General features: G+C 51.2%; 1 protein-coding gene across 1 annotated transcript in view; it reads left to right on the top strand.

Moving 5' to 3' along the window:
* Positions 1–13,985, top strand: part of LOC135546711 (small G protein signaling modulator 2-like) — a 137,654-nt gene that overhangs the window by 93,326 nt on the left and 30,343 nt on the right. The window contains 1 exon segment of the mRNA XM_064975345.1: positions 137–274. Coding sequence (XP_064831417.1) covers positions 137–274 — 138 coding nt within the window.

Here is a 13,985-nt window from a genome sequence, read left to right as displayed (position 1 = left end):
CTGTGTTATCTGTGTGTATTATTACCTGGTTATATAGCAATGACCATAAACTACCACCACACCACCAGGCCTATAGATGGCGCTGTGTAATATGTTTAACTGTGTTATCTGTGTGTATTATTACCTGGTTATATAGCAGTGACTATAAACTACCACCACACCACGGGCAGCCGTGCTCCCTCGCTGGATGATGATGAAGAGGAAGAGGACAGACTCCAGGCTATGATCTCAATGATCTGTTGGCGGAACCTCACAGATCCTAATGTCATGAAAGGTTTTTATCTATCACCTGACTCCCCACCCCCTTACAAACTTCACTACCCACAATTCACCTCCTGGTCCATCCCTCCCCATCTTACCCTCCCATCTAAACCTCTGGGTGTCTCTTTGTCCCCGTGGCCTTATCCAACAGTGCAGGGTAGGTTAGAGCGTGTATGGTTGGTTGGGAGAGTTAGAGAGGGGAGAGAGGATGGCTGGCTGCTTGGGAGAGTTAGAGAGGGGAGAGAGGATGGTTGATTGGTTGGGAGAGTTAGAGAGGGGAGAGAGGATGGTTGGTTGGTTGGGAGAGTTAGAGAGGGGAGAGAGGATGACTGGCTGCTTGGGAGAGTTAGAGAGGGGAGAGAGGATGGCTGGCTGCTTGGGAGAGTTAGAGAGGGGAGAGAGGATGGCTGGCTGCTTGGGAGAGTTAGAGAGGGGAGAGAGGATGGCTGGCTGCTTGGGAGAGTTAGAGAGAGGATGGTTGGTTGGTTGGGAGAGTTAGAGAGGGGAGAGAGGATGGCTGGCTGCTTGGGAGAGTTAGAGAGGGGAGAGAGGATGGCTGGCTGCTTGGGAGAGTTAGAGAGGGGAGAGAGGATGGTTGGTTGGTTGGGAGAGTTAGAGAGGGGAGAGAGGATGGCTGGCTGCTTGGGAGAGTTAGAGAGGGGAGAGAGGATGGCTGGCTGCTTGGGAGAGTTAGAGAGGGGAGAGAGGATGGTTGGTTGGTTGGGAGAGTTAGAGAGGGGAGAGAGGATGGCTGGCTGCTTGGGAGAGTTAGAGAGGGGAGAGAGGATGGTTGGTTGGGAGAGTTAGAGAGGGAAGAGAGGATGGCTGGCTGCTTGGGAGAGTTAGAGAGGGGAGAGAGGATGGCTGGCTGCTTGGGAGAGTTAGAGAGGGGAGAGAGGATGGCTGTTGAGTATACGCTCTCTCTTTAATACAAAATGACAAAACTAGAGACCGAGAGGGGGGGGGGAGTGGGAAAGAGGGCGGGTGAGAGAGAGGAAGGACAGAAATGGGGGGAGAGGAAAAGAGAGGGAGAGAGGGCAGGGAGGAGAGAGAGGAAGAACAGAAATGGGAGGGGGGAGAAGGAGAGGAAAAGAGGGAGAGAGGGCAGGGGAGAGAGAGGAAGGACAGATATGGGAGGGGGGTAGAAGGAGAGGAAAAGAGGGAGAGAGGGCGGGGGGAGAGAGAGGAAGGACAGAAATTGGAGGGGGGGAGAAGGAGAGGAAAAGAGGGAGAGAGGGCGGGGGAGAGAGAGGAAGGACAGAAATGGGAGGGGGAGAAGGAGAGGAAAAGAGAGGGAGAGAGGGCGGGGGAGAGAGAGGAAGGACAGAAATGGGAGGGGGGGGAGAAGGAGAGGGAGAGAGGGTGGGGGAGAGAGAGGAAGGACAGAAATGGGAGGGGGAGAAGGAGAGGAAAAGAGAGGGAGAGAGGGCGGGGGAGAGAGAGGACAGAAATGGGAGGGGGAGAAGGAGAGGAAAAGAGAGGGAGAGAGGGGCGGGGAGAGAGAGGAAGGACAGAAATGGGTGGGGGGGAGAAGGAGAGGAAAAGAGGGAGAGAGGGCGGGGGAGAGAGAGGAAGGACAGAAATGGGAGGGGGAGAAGGAGAGGAAAAGAGAGGGAGAGAGGGCGGGGGAGAGAGAGGAAGGACAGAAATGGGTGGGGGGGAGAAGGAGAGGAAAAGAGGGAGAGAGGGCGGGGGAGAGAGAGGAAGGACAGAAATGGGAGGGGGGGAGAAGGAGAGGAAAAGAGAGGGAGAGAGGGCGGGGGAGAGAGAGGAAGGACAGAAATGGGAGGGGTGGGGGGGAGGAGAGGAAAGAGAGGGAGAGAGGGCGGGGGGAGAGAGAGGAAGGACAGAAATGGGAGGGGTGGGGGGAGGAGAGGAAAAGAGAGGGAGAGAGGGCGGGGGGAGAGAGAGGAAGGACAGAAATGGGAGGGGGGAGAAGGAGAGGAAAAGAGAGGGAGAGAGGGCAGGGGAGAGAGAGGAAGGACAGAAATGGGAGGAGGGGAGAAGTAGAGGAAAAGAGAGGGAGAGAGGGCGGGGCAGAGAGAGGAAGGACAGAGAGGAAGGACAGAAATGGGAGGGGGGAGAAGGAGAGGAAAAGAGAGGGAGAGAGGGCGGGGCAGAGAGAGGAAGGACAGAAATGGGGGAGGGGGGGGAGAAGGAGAGGGAGAGATGGGTGGGGCAGTGAGAGGAAGGACAGAAATGGAAGGGGGGGTGGGAGACGAACATGAAGCCAATCCGATGTAAGTGATTCATACCGTTGCCTGGTTACCTGAAGCCCCCTTTATTCAGCATTGACGTCAATATTCCCCTGAAGGAACCTTGAATCAACCGACTGCTTGTACTTCTGTAGATCATACCATAGAGACAGAATCATTCATTCAATTGCCAGGGTAAAAGGCTCTACGCATCAATGTACTACTGTACAGTGCATTCAGACTTTTTGCACATTTCGTTACGTTACAGTCTTAATCTAAAATGGAATGGCAGCAGTCTACACACAATACCCCCAAAAATGACAAAGCAAGAACAGGTTTTTTTTAGACATTTTTGCAAATGTATTAAACTTTTTCAACAGAAAGGTATTCTGACCCTTTTCTATAAGACTCATAATTGATCTCAGCTGCATCCTGTTTCCATTGATCATCCTTGAGATGTTTCTACAACTTGATTGGAGTCCACCTGTGGTAAATTCAGTTGATTGGACATGATTTGGAAAGGCACACACCTGTCTATATAAGGTCCCACAGTTGCCAGTGCATGTCAGAGACAAAAACCAAGCGATGAGGTCGAAGGAATAATCCGTAGAGCTCCCAGACAGGATTGTGTCGAGGTACAGATCTGGGGAAGGGTACCAAAACATTTCTGCAGCATAGAAGGTCCCCAAGAACACAGTGGCCTCCAACAGTATTGAAGGTCCCCAAGAACACAGTGGCCTCCAACAGTATTGAAGGTCCCCAAGAACACAGTGGCCTCCAACAGTATTGAAGGTCCCCAAGAACACTGGCCTCCAACAGTATTGAAGATCCCCAAGAACACAGTGGCCTCCAACAGTATTGAAGGTCCCCAGGAACACAGTGGCCTCCAACAGTATTGAAGGTCCCAAAGAACACAGTGGCCTCCAACAGTATTGAAGGTCCCCAAGAACACAGTGGCCTCCAACAGTATTGAAGGTCCCCAAGAACACAGTGGCCTCCAACAGTATTGAAGGTCCCCAAGAACACAGTGGCCTCCAACAGTATTGAAGGTCCCCAAGAACACAGTGGCCTCCAACAGTATTGAAGGTCCCCAAGAACACAGTGGCCTCCAACAGTATTGAAGGTCCCCAAGAACACAGTGGCCTCCAACATAATTAAATGGAAGAAGTTTGGAACCACCAAGACTCTTCCTAGAGCTGGCCACCTGGCCAAACTGAGCAATCGGGGGAGAAGGGCCTTGGTCAGGGAGGGGAGAAGGGCCTTGGTCAGGGAGGGGAGAAGGGCCTTGATCACTGAGGTGACCATGACTCCGATGGTCACTGTGACAGAGTTCCAGAGTTCCTCTGTGGAGATGGGAGAACCTTCCAGAAGGACAACCATCTCTGCAGCACTCCACCAATCAGGCCTTTATGGTAAAGTGGCCAGACGGAAGCCACTCCTCAGTAAAAGGCACATGAAAGCCTGCTCTGAGTTTGCCATAAGGCACCTAAAGGACTCAGACCATGAGAGACAAGATTCCCTGGTCTGATGAAACCAAGATTGAACTCTTTGGCCTGAATGCCGAGCATCACATCTGGAGGAAACCTGGCACCATCCCTACGGTGAAGCATGGTGGTGGCAGCATCTGCTCCAGAGCGCTCAGGACCTGACTGGGGCGAAGGTTCACCTTCCAACAGGGCAACCACCCTAAGCACACAGCCAAGACAACGCCAGAGTGGCTTCGGGACAAGTCTCTGAATGTCCTTGAGTGGCCAAGCCAGAGCCCAGACTTGAACCCGATTGAACATCTCTGGAGAGACCTGAAAAATAGCTGTGCAGCAACACTCCCCATCCAACCTGACAGATCTTGAGAGGATCTGCAGAGAAGAATGGGAGAAACTCCCCAAATACAGGTGGGCCAAGCTTGTAGCGTCACACCCCAAGAAGACTCAAGGCTGTAATCGCTGCCAAAGGTGCTTCAACAAAGTACTGAGTAAAGGGTCTGAATACTTATGTAAATGTCATATCAGTTTTTTATTTGTAGTAAATTAGCAACATTTTCTAAAAAACAGTTTTTTTATTATCATTATAGGGTTTTGTTTGACGATTGTTCACCCCCCCCCCCCTCATCAATTTAATACATTTTAGAATAAGGCTGATATGTGACTAAATGTGGAAAAAGTTGAAGGATCTAAAAACTTTCCGAAAATAAACCCTAGATAGCGGAATGCTGTGTATTGGCCATTGAGAGGTTTTGAAGCCACCGGTCGGCCATTTTGGTACTCCCCAGTAGGAAACAGTCCTCCATAGTAATGAATGGAATTCTACACTATTTCAAGGTAAAGTTTCAAGGACAGAATTATGCCTTTAAGTATTTTGTTGTTGTTGTTGTTGGGACATTAATCAAAAAATAAATTGTACTCTAGTCCCAGTTCTGATGGTCCTCTCCTCTCAGTGGGGCAGTACCATGTTGGTCCCAGTTCTGATGGTCCTCTCCTCTCAGTGGGGCAGTACCATGTTGGTCCCAGTTCTGATGGTCCTCTCCTCTCAGTGGGGCAGTACCATGTTGGTCCCAGTTCTGATGGTCCTCTCCTCTCAGTGGGGCAGTACCATGTTGGTCCCAGTTCTGATGGTCCTCTCCTCTCAGTGGGGCAGTACCATGTTGGTCCCAGTTCTGATGGTCCTCTCCTCTGTGTTGCAGTACCATGTTGGTCCCAGTATGATGGTCCTCTCCTATCAGTGGGGCAGTACCATGTTGGTCCCAGTTCTGATGGTCTTCTCCTCTCAGTGGGGCAGTACCATGTTGGTCCCTGTTCTGATGGTCCTCTCCTCTCAGTGGGGCAGTACCATGTTGGTCCCAGTTCTGATGGTCCTCTCCTCTCAGTGGGGCAGTACCATGTTGGTCCCAGTTCTGATGGTCCTCTCCTCTCAGTGGGGCAGTACCATGTTGGTCCCTGTTCTGATGGTCCTCTCCTCTCAGTGGGGCAGTACCATGTTGGTCCCAGTTCTGATGGTCCTCTCCTCTGTGTTGCAGTACCATGTTGGTCCCAGTATGATGGTCCTCTCCTATCAGTGGGGCAGTACCATGTTGGTCCCAGTTCTGATGGTCTTCTCCTCTCAGTGGGGCAGTACCATGTTGGTCCCTGTTCTGATGGTCCTCTCCTCTCAGTGGGGCAGTACCATGTTGGTCCCAGTTCTGATGGTCCTCTCCTCTCAGTGGGGCAGTACCATGTTGGTCCCAGTTCTGATGGTCCTCTCCTCTCAGTGGGGCAGTACCATGTTGGTCCCAGTATGATGGTCCTCTCAGTGAGGCAGTACCATGTTGGTCCCAGTTCTGATGGTCCTCTCCTCTCAGTGGGGCAGTACCATGTTGGTCCCAGTTCTGATGGTCCTCTCAGTGGGGCAGTACCATGTTGGTCCCAGTTCTGATGGTCCTCTCCTCTCAGTGGGGCAGTACCATGTTGGTCCCAGTATGATGGTCCTCTCAGTGAGGCAGTACCATGTTGGTCCCAGTTCTGATGGTCCTCTCAGTGGGGCAGTACCATGTTGGTCCCAGTTCTGATGGTCCTCTCCTCTGTGTTGCAGTACCATGTTGGTCCCAGTATGATGGTCCTCTCCTCTCAGTGGGGCAGTACCATGTTGGTCCCAGTTCTGATGGTCCTCTCAGTGGGGCAGTACCATGTTGGTCCCAGTTCTGATGGTCCTCTCCTCTGTGTTGCAGTACCATGTTGGTCCCAGTTCTGATGGTCCTCTCCTCTCCTCTCAGTGGGGCAGTACCATGTTGGTCCCAGTTCTGATGGTCCTCTCCTCTCCTCTCAGTGGGGCAGTACCATGTTGGTCCCAGTTCTGATGGTCCTCTCAGTGGGGCAGTACCATGTTGGTCCCAGTTCTGATGGTCCTCTCCTCTCAGTGGGGCAGTACCATGTTGGTCCCAGTTCTGATGGTCCTCTCCTCTCAGTGTAGCAGTACCATGTTGGTCCCAGTTCTGATGGTCCTCTCCTCTCAGTGGGGCAGTACCATGTTGGTCCCAGTTCTGATGGTTCTCTCCTCTCAGTGGGGCAGTACCATGTTGGTCCCAGTTCTGATGGTCCTCTCCTCTCAGTGGGGCAGTACCATGTTGGTCCCAGTTCTGATGGTCCTCTCCTCTCAGTGGGGCAGTACCATGTTGGTCCCAGTATGATGGTCCTCTCCTCTCAGTGGGGCAGTACCATGTTGGTCCCAGTTCTGATGGTCCTCTCAGTGGGGCAGTACCATGTTGGTCCCAGTTCTGATGGTCCTCTCCTCTCAGTGGGGCAGTACCATGTTGGTCCCAGTTCTGATGGTCCTCTCCTCTCAGTGTAGCAGTACCATGTTGGTCCCAGTTCTGATGGTCTTCTCCTCTCAGTGGGGCAGTACCATGTTGGTCCCAGTTCTGATGGTCCTCTCCTCTCAGTGGGGAAGTACCATGATGGTCCCAGTATGATGGTCCTCTCCTCTCAGTGGGGCAGTACCATGTTGGTCCCTGTTCTGATGGTCCTCTCCTCTCAGTGTAGCAGTACCATGTTGGTCCCAGTTCTGATGGTCCTCTCCTCTCAGTGTAGCAGTACCATGTTGGTCCCAGTTCTGATGGTCCTCTCCTCTCAGTGGGGCAGTACCATGTTGGTCCCAGTTCTGATGGTCCTCTTCTCTCCTCTCAGTGGGGCAGTACCATGTTGGTCCCAGTTCTGATGGTCCTCTCCTCTCAGTGGGGCAGTACCATGTTGGTCCCAGTATGATGGTCCTCTCCTCTCCTCTCAGTGGGGCAGTACCATGTTGGTCCCAGTTCTGATGGTCCTCTCCTCTCAGTGGGGCAGTAGCATGTTGGTCCCGGTTCTGATGGTCCACTCAGTGTAGCAGTACCATGTTGGTCCCAGTTCTGATGGTCCTCTTCTCTCCTCTCAGTGGGGCAGTACCATGTTGGTCCCAGTTCTGATGGTCCTCTCAGTGGGGCAGCACCATGTCGGTCCCGGTTCTGATGGTCCTCTCCTCTCAGTGGGGCAGTACCATGTTGGTCCCAGTATGATGGTCCTCTCCTCTCAGCACTGTTGGGTCTGGGTTCTCTGGGACACAAATAAATGCTTTGATAATTGACTCTGTGTTTCCTTTTTGCACTTTTGGTTTGGTTCACTATACCCTTCTCTTTGCTGTCTAGTTTTTGTTCTGGCTCCGTTGTCTTCATTTATGTTCACTGCAGCATGCCTGACGAATTTGCATGTGAGATCTGCAGTAACCAGTTTCATTTTGTTTTAATAGAATATGTTAAAAATGTCTTTCTTTCTTTGCTCTGATTTAGTTTTGTCCTCTTCCTCTGTTAGTGCAGTTGTTTTTTTTCTTCAATGCTGTTCACTGTAATTCTTCACTAACCCAGGTCGTGCCCTCGTCCCTTCCATTGTGACGGCTAGGTCCTGTGGGGTTCCGCAGTAGTAGAGACATCGACAAAACCCTGTCACACTTTGGTTTCTACCCTGCTATACGTTGGTTCCTACCCTGTTCACGTTGGTTTCTACCATGTCACACTTTGGTTTCTACCCTGTTACACTTTGGTTTCTACCCTGTTACACATTGGTTTCTACCATGTCACACTTTGGTTTCTACCCTGTTACACGTTGGTTTCCTACCCTGTTACACGTTGGTTTCTACCATGTTATACTTTGGTTTCTACCCTGTTACACGTTGGTTTCTACCCTGTTACACGTTGGTTTCTACCATGTCACACTTTGGTTCCTACCCTGTTACATGTTGGTTTCTACCCTGTTACACGTTGGTTTCTACCCTGTTACACGTTGGTTTCCTACCATGTTACACTTTGGTTCCTACCCTGTCACACTACCCTGTCACACTGTCGTTCTACCCTGTTACATGTTGGTTTCTACCCTGATACATGTTGGTTCCTACCCTGTCACACTACCCTGTCACACTGTCGTTCTACCCTGTTACATGTTGGATCCTACCCTGTTACACATTGGTTCCTACCCTGTTACACTTTGGTTCCTACCCTGTTACACTTTGGTTTCCTACCCTGTTAGACTTTGGTTTCTACCCTGTTAGACTTTGGTTCCTACCCTGTCACACGTTGGTTCCTACCCTGTTACACTTTGGTTTCTACCCTGTTAGACTTTGGTTCCTACCCTGTCACACGTTGGTTCCTACCCTGTTACACTTTGGTTCCTACCCTGTTACACTTTGGTTTCCTACCCTGTTAGACTTTGGTTTCTACCCTGTTAGACTTTGGTTCCTACCCTGTCACACGTTGGTTCCTACCCTGTTACACTTTGGTTTCTACCCTGTTAGACTTTGGTTCCTACCCTGTCACACGTTGGTTCCTACCCCGTTACACTTTGGTTCCTACCCTGTCACAGTATCGTTATGTCAAGGGGTTGCATTACCAAAAACCTTAAAGTCACTTCCTGTTGAACTTTGAATTCAATTTGGCCCCCAAAAAAAGACCTTTTCTAGGGAGTGTGAATGCGGGGTCTCCTGTCCAGGCAGCATGTTATGTTTTATCATTTTAATTTCATGGTTTTCCTGCTGAACAGTCAAAGAGCAGCTACTCATATGTATAACAGATCATCAGCTCCATCCTGAAGAATTAAGGTGAAGAGCATTTCTTTAATGTTTACATTTTTCTGATTCTTTCTACTTTTGGTTTACCCTTATTGTCATCCTTTTAGTTTTTTAGTTTTAGTGGGGCTTTTCTGTCGTTATGTTCTGGCTTTATGCTTCCTGCATGGCCTGAGAACCCCGCTGCCCTGTCTCTCTCCTCCTGATCCTTCTCCTCTCCTCTCCTCCTGGCCTCCTCTCCTCCTGGCCTCCTCTCCTCCTGTCCCTCTCCTCTCCTCCTGTCCATCTCTCCTCCTGTCCATCTCCTCTCCTCCTGTCCCTCTCCTCTCCTCCTGTCCCTCTCCTCTCCTCCTGTCCATCTCCTCTCCTCCTGGCCTTCTCCTCTCCTCCTGGTCCTTCTCTCTTCCTGCCCTGTCATTCTCCTCCTGGTCCTTCTCCTCTCCTCCTGGCCTTCTTCTCTCCCGCTCTCCTCTCCTCCTGGTCCTTCTCCTCTCCCGCTCTCCTCTCCTCCTGGTCCTTCTCCTCTCCTCCTGGTCCTTCTCCTCTCCCGCTCTCCTCTCCTCCTGGTCCTTCTCCTCTCCCGCTCTCCTCTCCTCCTGGTCCTTCTACTCTCCCGCTCTCCTCTCCTCCTGGTCCTTCTCCTCTCCCACTCTCCTCTCCTCCTGGCCTTCTCCTCTCCTCTCCTCCTGGCCTTCTCCTCTCACGCTCTCCTCCTGGCCTTCAACTCTCACGCTCTCCTCCTGGCCTTCTCCTCTCCTCTCCTCTTGGCCTTCTCCTCTCCTCTCCTCTCCTCCTGGCCTTCTCCTCTCCTCTCCTCCTGGCCTTCTCCTCTCCTCTCCTCTCCTCCTGGCCTTCTCCTCTCCTCTCCTCTTGGCCTTCTCCTCTCCTCTCCTCTCCTCCTGGCCTTCTCCTCTCCTCTCCTCTTGGCCTTCTCCTCTCCTCTCCTCTCCTCTCCTCCTGGCCTTCTCCTCTCCTCTCCTCCTGGCCTTCCCATCTCCTCTCCTCCTGGCCTTCCCCTCTCCTCTCCTCCTGGCCTTCTCCTCTCACGCTCTCCTCCTGGCCTTCAACTCTCACGCTCTCCTCCTGGCCTTCAACTCTCACGCTCTCCTCCTGGCCTTCAACTCTCACGCTCTCCTCCTGGCCTTCTCCTCTCCTCTCCTCTCCTCCTGGCCTTCTCCTCTCCTCTCCTCCTGGCCTTCTCCTCTCCTCTCCTCCTGGCCTTCCCATCTCCTCTCCTCCTGGCCTTCTCCTCTCCTCTCCTCCTGGCCTTCTCCTCTCCTCTCCTCCTGGCCTTCTCCTCTCCTCTCCTCCTGGTCTTCTCTTCTCCTGCTCTCCTCTCCTCCTGGCCTTCTTCCCCTCCCGCTCTCCTCTCCTCCTGGCCTTCTTCTCTCCTTTCCTCCTGGCCTTCCCCTCTCCTCTCCTTCTGGCCTTCTTCCCCTCCCGCTCTCCTCTCCTCCTGGTCCTTCTCCTCTCCCGCTCTCCTCTCCTCCTGGTCTTTCTCCTCATCCTCCGCTCTCCTCTCCTCCTGGTCTTTCTCCTCTCCTCCTGGTTTTCTCCTCTCCTCCTGGTCTTCTTCCTCTCTCGCTCTCCTCTCCTCTTGGTCTCCTCTCCTGCTCTCCTCTCCTCCTGGTCTTCTTCCTCTCCTGCTCTCCTCTCCTCCTGGTCTTCTTCCCCTCCTGCTCTCCTCTCCTCTTGGTCTACTCCTCTCCCGCTCTCCTCTCCTCCTGGTCTTCTTCCCCTCCCGCTCTCCTCTCCTCCTGGTCTTCTTCCCCTCCCGCTCTCCTCTCCTCCTGGTCTTCTTCCCCTCCCGCTCTCCTCTCCTCCTGGTCTTCTCCTCTCCTGCTCTCCTCTCCTCCTGGCCTTCTTCCTCTCTCGCTCTCCTTTCCTCTTGGTCTCCTCTCCTGCTCTCCTCTCCTCCTGGCCTTCTTCCTCTCCTGCTCTCCTCTCCTCCTGGCCTTCTTCCCCTCCCGCTCTCCTCTCCTCTTGGTCTACTCCTCTCCCGCTCTCCTCTCCTCTTGGTCTACTCCTCTCCTGCTCTCCTCTCCTCTTGGTCTACTCCTCTCCTGCTCTCCTCTCCTCCTGGTCTTCTCCTCTCCTGCTCTCCTCTCCTCCTGGTCTTCTCCTCTCCCGATCTCCTCTCCTCCTGGCCTTCTTCCCCTCCCGCTCTCCTCTCCTCTTGGTCTACTCCTCTCCCGCTCTCCTCTCCTCTTGGTCTACTCCTCTCCTGCTCTCCTCTCCTCTTGGTCTACTCCTCTCCTGCTCTCCTCTCCTCCTGGTCTTCTCCTCTCCTGCTCTCCTCTCCTCCTGGTCTTCTCCTCCCCTGCTCTCCTCTCCTCCTGGCCTTCTTCCCCTCCCGCTCTCCTCTCCTCCTTGCCTTCTTCCCCTCCCGCTCTCCTCTCCTCTTGGTCTACTCCTCTCCTGCTCTCCTCTCCTCTTGGCCTACTCCTCTCCTGCTCTCCTCTCCTCCTGGTCTTCTCCTCTCCTGCTCTCCTCTCCTCCTGGTCTTCTCCTCCCCTGCTCTCCTCTCCTCCTGGCCTTCTTCCCCTCCCGCTCTCCTCTCCTCCTGGCCTTCTTCCCCTCCCGCTCTCCTCTCCTCTTGGTCTACTCCTCTCCTGCTCTCCTCTCCTCTTGGTCTACTCCTCTCCTGCTCTCCTCTCCTCCTGGTCTTCTCCTCTCCTGCTCTCCTCTCCTCCTGGTCTTCTCCTCCCCTGCTCTCCTCTCCTCCTTGCCTTCTTCCCCTCCCGCTCTCCTCTCCTCTTGGTCTACTCCTCTCCTGCTCTCCTCTCCTCTTGGCCTACTCCTCTCCTGCTCTCCTCTCCTCCTGGTCTTCTCCTCTCCTGCTCTCCTCTCCTCCTGGTCTTCTCCTCTCCTGCTCTCCTCTCCTCCTGGCCTTCTTCCCCTCCCGCTCTCCTCTCCTCCTGGTCTTCTCCTCTCCTCTCTTTTTGGCTCTTGTGGAGCTGGTCTGTTCTCCATGTTGCTTCTCTCTGCCCCAGCATGCTCTGCTCTGTCTGCTCGCTTCCTTCTGTTGGTTTCCAAAATTCTCGCTTCCTATTCATTTCCATGTTGTTGTTTATTCTCAGTATAACATGTGTTTTATGATGCCTGTCTGACTCACTTACGGACAATCACATACATAAATGTATACCTCATCTACAGTTGAATTCGGAAGTTTACATACACCTTAGCCAACTGCATTTAAACTCCGTTTTTCACAATTCCTGACATTTAATCCGAGTAAAAATTCCCTGTTTTAGGTCAGTTAGAGTCACCAGTATTTTAAGAATGTGAAATGTCAGAATAATAGTAGTGTGATTTATTTCAGCTTTTATTTCCCAGTGGTTCAGAAGTTTACATACACTCAATTAGTATTTGGTAGCATTGCCTTTAAAATTGTTTAACTTGGGTCAAACGTTTTGGGTAGCCTTCCACAAGCTTCCCACAATAAGTTGGGTGAATTTTGGCCCATTCCTCCTGACAGAGCTGGTGTAACTGAGTCACCTCCTTGCTCACACACTCGTTTTCAGTTCTGCCCACACATTTTCTATAGGATTGAGGTCAGGGCTTTGTGATGGCTACTCCAATACCTTCACTTTGTTGTCCTTAAGCCATTTTGTCACAACTTTGGAAGTATGCTTGGGGTCATTGTCAATTTGGAAGACCCATTTGCGACCAAGCTTTAACTTCCTGACTGATGTCTTGAGATGTTGCTTCAATATGTCCACATAATTTTCCAGCCTCATGATGCCATCTACTTTGTGAAGTGCACCAGTCCCTCCAGCAGCAAAGCACCCCCACAACATGATGCTGCCACCCCCATGTTTCATGGTTGGGATGGTGTTCTTCAGCTTGCAGCCACCACCTTTTTTTGTCCAAAAATAACGATGGTCATTATGGCCAGCCATCTATTTTTGTTTCATCAAACCAGAGGACATTTCTCCAAAAAGTACAATCTTTATCACCATATGCAGTTGCAAACCGTAGTCTGGCTTTTTTATGGAGGTTTTGGAGCAGTGGCTTCTTCCTTGCTGAGCGGCCTTTCAGGTTATGTCGATATTGGACTCGTTTTACTGTGGATATAGATACTTTTGTACCTGTTTCCTCCAGCATCTTCACAAGGTCCTTTGCTGTTGTTCTGGGATTGAACTGCACTTTTCGCACCAAAGTACGTTCATCTCTAGGAGACAGAACGTGTCTCCTTCCTGAGCGGTATGACGGCTGCGTGGTCCCATGGTGTTTATACTTGCGTACTATTGTTTGTACAGATGAACTTGGTACCTTCAGGCGTTTGGAAATTGCTCCCAAGGATGAACTTGTGGAGGTCTACAATTTTTTTTATGAGGTCTTGGCTGATTTCTTTGATTTTCCCATGATGTCAAGCAAAGAGGCACTGAGTTTGAAGGTAGGCCTTGAAATACATCCACAGGTACACCTGCAATTGACTCAAAGGATCAGAAGCTTCTAAAGCCATGACATCATTTTCTGGAACTTTCCAAGATGTTTAAAGGTATAGTCAACTTAGTATATGTAAACTTCTCACCCACTGGAATTGTGATACATTGAATTATAAGTGAAATAATCTGTCTGTAAACAATTGTTAGAAGAATTGCTTGTGTCGTGCACAAAGTAGATGTCCTAACCGACTTGCCAAAACTGTAGTTTGTTAACAACAAATTTGTGGAGTGGTTGAAAATTTTAATGACTCCAACCTAAGTGAAAACTGTAAACTTCCATCTTCAACTGTATGTGAGCAATGTACGCAAAATAAAAAATACAATATTTGAAAGAGCAAAACATTTTTTTTAAAACACATGAATCTGAAATCTATAAAGACAGAAATCTCTTTCTACCTTAATAAACTGATGTCATGTACAGTAACAGATGATGTCATTGTAGCCAGACAAGGGATGTTAGCTAGATTAGTTTAGTGTCTCACCTTTAATCTTTTCTGTCCCTACTTATTGTTTGATCTCT

Source organism: Oncorhynchus masou, chromosome 9 (assembly GCF_036934945.1).
Source record: "Oncorhynchus masou masou isolate Uvic2021 chromosome 9, UVic_Omas_1.1, whole genome shotgun sequence".
Taxonomy (NCBI): Eukaryota; Metazoa; Chordata; class Actinopteri; order Salmoniformes; family Salmonidae; genus Oncorhynchus; species Oncorhynchus masou.
The sequence above is the reverse complement of the archived record's forward strand: the minus strand, read 5'-3'. Positions and strand labels throughout refer to the sequence as shown.